The following is an 11027-nucleotide window of genomic DNA, read 5'->3' on the forward strand; positions in this document are numbered from 1 at the left end:
TGCAAATGTGTAATTTTAATAAATTATGACTTGAAAATAAAAACGGAAAATTATTAAAATAAGCATATGGCAGATAAATAACCACTAATATGATGTACTGCAATAATAACTCTTCAATACTGTAGTCTGAATCTACAGCTGCTTTTTGAAGGATAAAGTGAACATTAACTTTCTGATTCTCAAACTGAGACAGTTAAGAGAGCATACTGTTAGTTACACTCTGTACAGTAGCTCATTAAATAATTCTTGCCTGAAAAAGTCACACAAATGTATATACATGGCATATTTATCGACGCACAAATACAACAGTTCCTTGAATACTGATGCCAAAAAACATCTGAAACATGCAAGTTAATTCAAATTAACCCAAGCAGGCTTCCACTAAAGAGGCAAGAGAACCACTAAGGGAAAATAAGTTTAAAGTTCCAAATCTAAAATTTCACATTTGCCAGTGGATGAGTCATCGTTTTAATGTTTAAAAATCATTCAGCTCACCTGCAGACCATTTTAAAGGCAATGCACCTCAGTATGGAACAAGCCTATTGAAGCTTCAGTTGAAGTCTATCGATGTGCCCCAGATCACAACAAAAAGCTACTGCTGCCACCTGCTGGTCTGACACACATCAAACAGGCCAAAAAAAAAAAAACCTGCAGCTTAGAATACTTATTCTCAACGCTTCGGACAATATGGCCTGCAGGTCCCAGCCATAATGTTTTATTTTTTTCCATTTTAGGAAGTTTGCATTTGATTGAAAGCAGGTGTCCTTCAGTATGCGACTCCTATCCCCTTGTTTGGACTGTTAATAAGGAAATGCTTTCACCACGACCTGCAGTAACATGCCGGCTCTGAGTGTTTTATGGTCAGGGGCAGAACTGCTAATACTCCTGGGAGATGTAGTAAAACAAGCGGAGGCGGAGGAGGAGGGAGCTGCAAGCACAGTAATAAATATTCTCTGTACCACTAGCTGTAGTAATTAAACAGGCCACCGTACGTATCCCCTGGAGGACATAAACACTTCGCTTTAGATGATTTATAGCGGAGTGTAGCAGCTGATGATTGTGTACATAGCTGCTCTGCAACCCAGCACGCTCTCTGCCTAAGCGAGCCTAGCTCCATCAGACGGCCTGCGTAAATCAAAGACAATTCATAAACTTAAAAGGATAATGACCATTATAAATCAAATGAATGAACTCATGAATAAGGCAAGTGCCACTGACAAAGTAGTCTCGTCTTGCTCTCCTCTTTAAGATCAAGCCTTCTACACAACTGTACACTGTGTACTGCCCATAACCTCAAAGAAATATACTAAAAAAAATTTTTTTTTTACCACAAAAAAGGCAGACAGATCTTTGAATTGAAATGCAGTGCCTTAAGCAATGATTTATTAAGACACAGGTAGTTCAATTATGCACTTTCACATATATTCATTAGAGATTTTTTCATTGATGAAATGAAAAGTAGTGTGATGTGATTTATTATCCTTAATTTTAACATTTAAGATTTTGAATTGCCAGCACAAATACAACAGCCCCATTACATACTTTTAAGGGACAACCGATTAAAATATTCACATAAATTAAGGTGCAAACCTTAGAATGGCTAAAATCGTATGCTGAGAGTGTCCCATCAAACAACAATTTTTCATTCATATATTTTGACACCCGTTATCTTTTAAAATGTAACTATCTGTCCTCAGTATTAATCTCTAACTTGCACTCTAATCAGATGATGGTGTTTGATGGCGTTTGGTGTTTGCACAGCTATATCCAATCTGTGGTGCAATGACAGACACTACTATACTGTGCACATTTTAAAACTAACACAAACTCCAAATTTAAAGCAATGAGTGTGCATGTAATGTATAGCTGTGATCCCAAGCCTAGTAGACTAATACAAAATCATTACACTAATAATGATCTAAACTTTTTTTTTTTTGCTTTCATTTGTTAACCTACATATTAAGTTAAAACTGGAATATTTCTCTTGGAAACATTAAATTTAACCAAAATACCTTGTTTCATAAATTTTTTTTTTAAATAAATTATTTTATAGTTCTATCTCCTTGTCATATCAAATGAATCCTTATCAATACAATATCACCTTAAAGCCAAAAGTGTAATTTATAATGTAAGCATAATGGTATAATCAAACTAAAGTTTGGGGTGTTCTGATATTTTTTTTCGTCTTTGAATAAATCCTTGATTAAATAAGAAATGCTTGTAAAAAAACATCTGATTACATGTAACTTTATAAATTTGAATGACTCCATGGAATGTATTTAACTTCAGATTCAAATCGGGCCTTGTGTGCTAGTGTCTTTTGTGTGCTATTTACACTGCTGTCTGTCCATGTCATTGCTGTGTGCCTGTCAGGTAATGTGATCTCATTTGTGTGTGTGTGTGTGTGTGTGCGTGCGTGTGCATGTGTGTGAGTGCATGTTGTAGGATGTGTGTACGTCATGTGTTGTAGATGATGCATGCATGTTGTAGGATTGTGCGCGTGCATGTAGGATTGTAGATGCATGTGTGGTGTGTACGTGCATGTGTTTGTAGGGATGTGTGTGAATGCATGTATGTGTTTGTAGGGATGTGTGAGCATGCGTGTGTAGGGATGTGTGAGCATGCGTGTGTAGGAGGAGTGTGGTGAGGCATGGTGGTGTAGATAGCATGTGTGAAGGCCATGCGTGTGATTAGGATGTGAGCTGCTGCGTAGATGGTGAGCATGGTGACCCTGCTCGCGCGGTCATGTCGCCGTGACTGGTACAGCGAGGTGCCCCTGGCCTGGTAGAAGGTGAGGTCCATGCGCTTCTTGGTGACCTCCGCGTGCACGAAGCCGCCCATGGTGGACGCGGCCCCGGTGAAGAACTTGAGGGAGCCGCGGGGGACGTGGTGCCTGTGAGTCATGTCTGCCTCCATGAAGTTCCCCGCACCGCTGACCACGTAGCCCACCCCCGACTCCTGCAGGTACTGTGGGGAATCAGAGAGGCAGGTCAGGCTTTACTTTCTACCTTCACATCCTTCAGTTATAATTTTAACAAAGATTTTAACAATGCCCTTGTTTTCCCCGCCAACATTCAAAATGTGACATCACCACCAGAAAAGACACTAAGGGAGGTTGTGGTGGGGGGGGGGGGGGGGGTATAAAACTGGGGTAAAACACAGCCGTTTAAAAAAAGGCAAACGTTGAACGTACTGTTTTCTCAAAAGGAAAATATATATACAATGATATTCAATGTAATCCTTTTGGAAATCTGTTTTGAAACGCACACGGTATCACATGTACAGAGTGCACAGCAGCTAATTCAGAAAAAGAGAGAGATTGACAACAAATGGAGAAGAGAAAAAGCAGGAACTACTTTCTCTGCATTTGTCGCAGACTGCTGGGCGATTCCAGCTTATTTCCACTGGCACCTTGAGTCGAGTCGTAGACAGTCACAGTACAAAATTATCTCGTGCATCAGAGGGATTTCCATTTACATTATAGGCATTTAGCAGACACTCTTATCCACAGTGACATACGCATCTTTTTTTTTTTTAACATAGCATTGACATTGTATCCAGTTATACAGCTTGATATACACCGAAAGAATGCAGGTTGAGTACCTTGCTCAAGAGTACCTTGCACAGCAGTGTCCTACCCGGGAATCGGACCTGTGACCTTTAGGTAACAAGACCGGTTCCTTACCCATTTTACTACACTGTCGCCAAGTTGATGAAAGACTGTCTGCACCAACTGAGCAAATCAATAATTTTTCTTTTTTGAGTTCCCAATAACAGTCTAAAACCTCCACATATGCACAGAAATATCAATAATCTCTGGGGCTAAAAGCCTATGATGGGAATTTGCAGCACATCTGGATGAAAGGTGAACAGTGCCCATCGGTAGTGTAGCGTGGGTAATTTACTCAGAGGCAATAAAGAGGTATTTTGGTCATATATCTTTAAAGATCTTCTTTCAACAGTTCCTGTAATACATGTGAAACATTAGCTTGATCCTTTATAGCAATGCATTCAAATTCTTTATGCATGTGTGTCTCTTAGCCATTTAAAATGCGTGATTTGTACATCGGGATCATTCAGTTTCTCTTAAAAGAATAATTCCTTGTTTATAGCGACATCGTCAATAGACATGAACTGGGAGTGCCTCCGAATTAACTTTATTTTGGAATTTATTTTAGGAGCATTACTATCTGTTACCAAGGCAATATTTCACACGCACCACACCAAATGACTGATGATGATCTTGACGCCCCCATGAAGGAAAAAAATAAACCAATGCTGGTAAACTAATAATAATACCTTAGATTTATACAGCGCTTTTCTAAGAACTCAAAGTCGCTTTACATGGGAAATAAAAAAAAGAAAGAGAAATAAAACTTCAAACTAACCTGAAGGTTGTGATCGTGACCGCAGAGGTAAGCGGTGGCCTGGTGTTTGACCAGCAGAGGGCGCAGTTGCCTCAGCAGGCATTCCGTGGGGCCGTGCTCGGACACGGACCACACAGGGTAGTGTCCCGCCACCAGCAGGAAGTCGGCCTTGGATCTCTCCAGCCTCTTCTGGATCCACTGCAGCTGCCGATTGGCCTCCACGGCGCTCACCGGCCCCCGGGGCTTCTGGTCCTCGTAGTCATCGGAGTTCCCGCACAGCAGCACCGTGTCCACCATCAGGATGGTCAGGGTGCTGCCCGTGCGCGGAACGCGGAAGTTGAGCTCGTAATAGTAGTTGGGGAAGCGCCTGCAGGGTGGAGGAGATGGAGGTGCAAGGTGGGGGGTACAGGACAAGGGGAGAAAAGTTAAGGTAGCGGTAAAGACAGAAATGTAATGGGCAGAAGCACAATAACTTTGACTTTATTTTGTTTATTTCAAAGGGACAACGTTGCAATATTTAATATCAAATGAATTTAATTGAAAAATTAACGCTGAGGCATTGCACTGGAATTACCTGCAAACTAATATACATAAGAAATGCAGATACAAGTACAAATGGCGATACACATCCAGCAGCATTATCAGTATTTACAAAGCCTGAATGGGTTTCCATCACAATAAAACAAGAACAGTTAGAGAAGACGTAAAAAAAGTAAGTATTAACGCCTAGAGTGCTTCTGCGCTTAATTATGGCATCTCCAATGAGCTTTATTCCAAGTTTTAACCTCAGATAAGGATTCAAAAAGCTGACTACAGCTAAACTCAAAGATTAGTTTCTGCACTACTCCTACAGACACGAGTCCTAGCCCACAATTCAACCGCCTTCCCTGTCTAAATAAATGAGGTGGGTGCATCCGTCTTTATTTCTTCTGCACCAACAGTGACTCCTTACCATCTCTCAGACAGCCTGCTGTACTCAATTTGAGCCTTCACGTTCCCCGCGTGGTCATGGTTGCCAGCGACAACGTACCATGGGATGTTCAGGGAGTCCGCGGTGAAGATGTTCTCAAAGGTGTCCTGGGAGACAAACCATCAGAGCAGGCTTACTTCCTCTTATGTCACAATGGGCTCGGGCGAAGAGAGCCAATAAGGAAACCCTGAAATATCGGGCAAAGAAGGAAAACGCTGGTGTGTGTTCATAACGGGAATGCTAAATCAAAAGAGGCACATAGCAAAATCAGCATACCCAATCAATGCTTTACTGCTTAGCAACCTGAACATTTTACACAGCGACATAGCTCAGGAGGTAAGAGCGTTTGTCTGGCAGTCGGAGGGTTGCCGGTTCGATCCCTCGCCCTGGGCGTGTCGAAGTGTCCCTGAGCAAGACAACTAACCCCTAATTGCTCCCAACGAGCTGACTGGTGTCTTGTGTGGCAGCCTTTCACCGTTGGTGTGTGAGTGTGTGTGTGTGAATGGGTGAATGAGAGGCATCAATTGTAAAGTGCTTTGGATAAAAGCGCTATATAAATGCAGTCCATTTACCACATAAATGCAGTCCATTCACACAGTGTAACAGACAAAATAGCTGGCTTTTCCGCATTCACGTGCGTTACACCGCTTTTCTGAGAACTGTCTTACCTGGAACCTGGGGTCATGCACGCTGTTCACCCCCTTGTAGTAGAAGTTGTCTCCCAGAGCCAGCACAAAATCAGCTCCCAGCTGCTGGGCAACCTTGCCCATCTCCTGTGCTGTAGCCTTCTCGATTGGGGTGATGTACGGGGGGTTGGGCAGCCCGCCCCAGTCCCCAATCGCCAGGAACCGGATTGAGGACTTGTTACCTGAGTCACAATAAGCAAACTATAAAAGCAAATTCTCGTCCACAATAAGCAACCAATCAGACAGTAACAGCACGATCAGCCTTTTTCAGCAAACTCGGTTTATCCATTTGTAGCTACATTTGTGATACATGAGAATAAGCACATTTAAGCTGAGATGAGGGCAACGATGTAATGAAGTAGGCTTACGAGCCTTGTCCTCGAGATCCATGAAAGAGCTTGGGTAGCAGAGAATCGTGGGAACTGTAGTCAATAGCATGGACAGGAGGAATACAGGTGGAGCCATCTGAAAAAGCAACAATGGGGAAGCAGGGAGAAAATTTTCAAGTACATCTTCATATAAAAAATAAAACTAAAGACACAGCTGTTCAAAGTGTCATACAGAAAACTTGCTGCCATGGACTGTGGGTCATAGAATTTCTGCAGCGTTCTTTGATGATTTCTTGAAGAAAAAAATCAATACCCAACACAGAATAAAATGAACATCAAAATGAACATTATCAACAGCAGTGCAAGTCTTCATGCTTCAAGATGCCACACGACGCTAGACAAAGTAAACAATGATGAGAGTCCTGCTGGCGCACACACACACACTAAATATCCACTGATAATAAGCATTCGCGTGTCCTCAAAGACACGGAATCTGCTATCAGGTACCACGGGCCTCATGATTTGGTTCAATAATTGACTCACTGTGAGGTGATAGGTTTGTACTCCAGTGCTCCTGTTTGTGCTTCCAGTCCTATCTCTGCGCTACGTACCCCTCCCCTGGCGGCTTTTATCAGCTGAAGTGCAGGGGGGGGGGGGGACGCGGAGACAGAGGTGAAGAGTGCAGGACCAGGCGGGCAGCGCATGCTGCTGACTCTGACTAAGTGTCCATTTTAGCTACCCTGCACACATGTGACCACAGCCCTGGTTCTGAGTTCTGATTCCTTTTTTTTTTTTTTTGCCTTCTGGCCGTGAGTCAGATATGAACACTGAATTTCCGACCCCTGCTCTACCTCCTCCTCCAACAGCACACAAACGCACATACGCACACACTCACGTAGGCACATGCTTTAAATGACCACACACATAAAGAGACACACACGCACCCACTCTCAGAAACCCACGTATCACACTTCATCTATATCTCCGTGGCAAGTCTGAACTGGAATCAATGCTGACGCGAACTATCATCGAAAGTAAAAGAAATAAAGTTCTTTCAGTTGCACATTTCAGCCAGACTGTTTAAGGTTTGTTTTAAGTGATGCTAAATTTAAATCTCCTCCATCCTTTTGGCCATTAGACAAGACTGAACAGCAAAATCATATAAAGCCTGATTGCTATATTAGAATACAGACAGAGACTGCACACGAGTGGAACACAGGGGGAGTGTTCTGAGCATAATGGACTAATCATTAAACTTCTTCTCAAAGGCCACATCCAAATCTTGGGTTCGTTCAGAGCCATTCATCACATGCCCAATGATTTGATGCAAAGTCCACCGGTCAGTCATTATTTGAATAGTGCCATTTAGAACCAGACTATCAAATGGCACTTCACATGAGGAAATGGATGCAACCAGTTAACATAAAATGGTAACTCCTTTGTTTGTAAATCACTACAGTTGGAAACCATGATGTTATCATAACCGGCCAGGAATCTGGTCTCTGTGAGACAGCGGGGAGGTGAGACACAAAGACGACAAAATATGAGCAACGAACGAAGGGAAAAATTAAGTAAAATAATCTGCTTTTCCAAGACAGGAAGGTTCCACATATTACAAAGAATCATGAGATCAGCCTAAAATAGTGAATGATTTATTGTGTTATTTATATACACTTGTGAGTACAACTCAAGACACTACTACACCGACAATACCATATATAAGTAACTAGTATGTCTGAGCAATATCTACCAACAGAACCTACCCGAGCCACGTTTATTATTGTGTGCGCGCGTGCGCACGCTTAATATCAAACAGACCGACAGTGTCTTTCTACTGCTCTTATGACAGTTTCATTTCTTCTACAATAAAGCTGTTCTTTATTCTTTTAATTTGGAGTTGCTAACAACCTTGCATTAAATGGTCACTACCTAAATGACATTTTGTTACTCAGTCGCGTAGTGTGCTGCAAAGTTCACGAAATAAAAAGGTACAACATAAGCAAAGGCTGACACATCTATCGACCACGCAATTCGGTATTTGACATATTACTGGAATGTCTTCCATAAATGCAATTCAAATAAGTATACCACTGGCGTGCTGGCAGTACAACCGCTCGTGCATTAAAAAAACAGTAACTCTTTGTTACAGCAACTTACAGTTCAGCATGGCAACTCTCGCAAAGTGTTGGCTACTTCATTCCATGCATTACAGAGGCATGCAGATTTACAATACAGATGAGGAATAATGATAACTCACCTTACAGGAATTTGTGGATATTCCGGGTATGTTTTGTTGCGGATATACACACAGGACCTGCCAAGCAGGCTATGTCTGTATTTTTTGTTTATAAGGACAATCTGAGAGTCGTCGTAGCCATTACAAGTGTTGGAACCCTTTGTTAAACGAATACTAATTGTTACCTTTGCTACCGCTTGATGCGCTGGCGGTAAAAATACGTTTTTAAAGTAATCATTTTGAAAGAGAAAATATTTTGCTGACTCTCTCTAATCGACTATTCTCTCCAACTTCACGTTTGAAAGTTTTTGGGTAAACGAAGCGTCACGTTATCGAACCGGCACTGTGCTGGAGCGAATTTAAAAAGTTAATACAGAGTACTATGCGTAAATCTGTGAAGACCACCTAACCAAAATATCCGGAAAATCTATTTACGCGTCTCACATCGTAAATATCAAATTCTTGCACGACGCTTCGGGTAGGCTAGTCTATATCTCACTATAGTGTCCGAGAAACCCACTGGCCTGTATCCGGTTAAAAACTTCTCAGACAACTGTGGTCGTAGTTGAGTGGTCGGCTATGTCAGTGATTTCATTGGATCGATTGATTAGGGGGCATAGCGGAAGGAGAGGGAGACTAGAGAACTCCTTCGTCCTGGGTTTGCATTGATTTGGAAAACAGTTCCTGCAGTTTAAGGTAGATTGATTTTGTCATATAGGGTATTAATATTTTTAAGGAGCCAATGTTTTCAGGCACTTCTCTCCTACGAACATGTTACTTACTTTGCAACAGGCTATGTAAACACGTTCTCTTCACATAGCAAACTTTGTAATACTTTGTAAAACAATACCCTCCTAAACGTAACATGTACATATAGACTTCTGTGAGATTAAGGCAATATGACAGTGTAGGTTAATTAACAACTGTTTTGCAAAACTGAATGTGTGTGATAAGTGAAACAACTGTATCCTACGCGATAAACCATCTAGGTCCGTGTCCAAATCAACGCACTTGCCTACTAGTGAGTATGCAAGTTGTATACACCTTCTGTACTCAATCGTAGACAAGTGTGCTCATTCGGACACTCCTGAGAACTCATTGTTCTCGGAAGTTACCAACGGAACGTCTGATTTACTCCAGCCATTGTGATGCAGATAGGGCAGGAACGAACTCACGGGTGTTAATTTAGCAGACATCACTAAAGAGAATGATCAGAACCGAGGCCTCTGATTGGTAAGTGCACAAAAGGTATAATCACCCCTGCGAACCATTTAAAGTTGAACTTCTGGTATGAAGATTAAAGTCCGTGCGTAAAAGGCTGCCACTCTTATATAGGCTAAGTATTTCATTTTATTACGAAGGGACCGCCCGAGAACGCTTGTAATATTTCATGATCTGCGCTGCGAAGCACATTCAATTGAATCACTAAAATGAATAGAAAGAAAAGACATTGATTGGGGGTGGAGGCATTTTGACCCCACAGATTCTGAGGATTGACGAGTCATTAAATGTAGGCTACACAGTAAAGGCTTATAATTATTGTTTTAAGTTGTTCCCCGAGTTGTACAAGAAACACACATTTTTTCATGACCTTAAAAATGTGTGTAATGATCGTGTGCCAAGTCCGTGGATCTGATCGAAGCAAGATTTGGCTCTGTATCACTACGGGATTGGCGAAGCTTCGCTCTTCTAGCACAAATGCAGTGTAACCCGGTGGATGTCTTCTGTACATTCTTAAATGTGGAAGAACTTCATTGACTACGCGGCATGAAATTATTCTGATAGGAGTTTTGTAAGCCACAATTCCACTATGATATACTTTCTAGGGCATGGGTGCCCAGACTTTTTTTTTTTTGGCTTGTGATTTTTCAATAGCCAGCAGAGCGTGATCTACCACGGGGGGTAGTGCAACCAAAAATGTTTTAAAAATCATTGGACTGTGGCTGCAACTAATAAAGTTAGACCAATCAAATCAATAAAAAAAATTACATTTTGTAACATTCTGAAACTGCCCCCTCCACCTCTACATACCTGCGCTTCCAGATTACATCTCCTGTCTGTTTTAGGCCGTTTAGGCCCCCTGGTGGTGGAAAAGGCTTCCCACAGTGGTCAAGACCGCGGAACCAATTTTCAGAGACTGAAGACCAAACCTCTTCAGACGCCAGCTTTTCGGGCCCTCTTTGCTTATCGTCCCTCCGTTTTTGGCTTTTCTTTGGGGACAGTTACAGCTGTGTACAGATAAGTTAGCGGTGTAGTGGTATTTTTGGTGAAATACAGTTTTACGACAAAAGGGCCCTTTGTGTCTCTTTGGCGATTAGGTACTTTTGTATGCCGCGCTGGATAACGGTCTCTGCCGAATGATCGTAACGTAATTTAATGCAATGCGACAGAAAAGCACTACATACATGTACAATTCAGGAACCATAAATGAAGGCACCA

The 11027-nt window shown here is 41.9% G+C and overlaps 1 protein-coding gene across 1 annotated transcript; it reads right to left on the reverse strand.

Moving 5' to 3' along the window:
• Positions 1 to 1116: 1116 nt before the first annotated feature.
• Positions 1117 to 9168, reverse strand: acp5a (acid phosphatase 5a, tartrate resistant). Its single transcript, XM_064323436.1, has 7 exons — positions 8610 to 9168; positions 6392 to 6488; positions 6006 to 6205; positions 5320 to 5444; positions 4389 to 4734; positions 2731 to 2967; positions 1117 to 1125 (listed from the first exon to the last, which is right to left on the reverse strand). The coding sequence occupies exons 2-7, from the start codon at positions 6486 to 6488 to the stop codon at positions 1117 to 1119; spliced, it is 1014 nt and encodes a 337-aa protein (XP_064179506.1). The 5' UTR covers positions 8610 to 9168.
• Between the last annotated feature and the right edge of the window lie 1859 nt (positions 9169 to 11027).

This window comes from Anguilla rostrata, chromosome 2 (genome assembly GCF_018555375.3).
Source record: "Anguilla rostrata isolate EN2019 chromosome 2, ASM1855537v3, whole genome shotgun sequence".
Taxonomy (NCBI): domain Eukaryota; kingdom Metazoa; phylum Chordata; class Actinopteri; order Anguilliformes; family Anguillidae; genus Anguilla; species Anguilla rostrata.

Bases quoted from the DNA above. Each gene is read 5' to 3' on its own strand.
- acp5a (XM_064323436.1), bottom strand. From the start codon at position 6,488: ATGGCTCCACCTGTATTCCTCCTGTCCATGCTATTGACTACAGTTCCC. The intron at 6,206-6,391 runs GTAAGCCTACTT...ATTGTGACTCAG, and splicing joins GGATCTCGAGGACAAGGCTC to GTAACAAGTCCTCAATCCGG. The intron at 2,968-4,388 runs GTTAGTTTGAAG...GATTCCCCACAG, and splicing joins GTCACGATCACAACCTTCAG to TACCTGCAGGAGTCGGGGGT.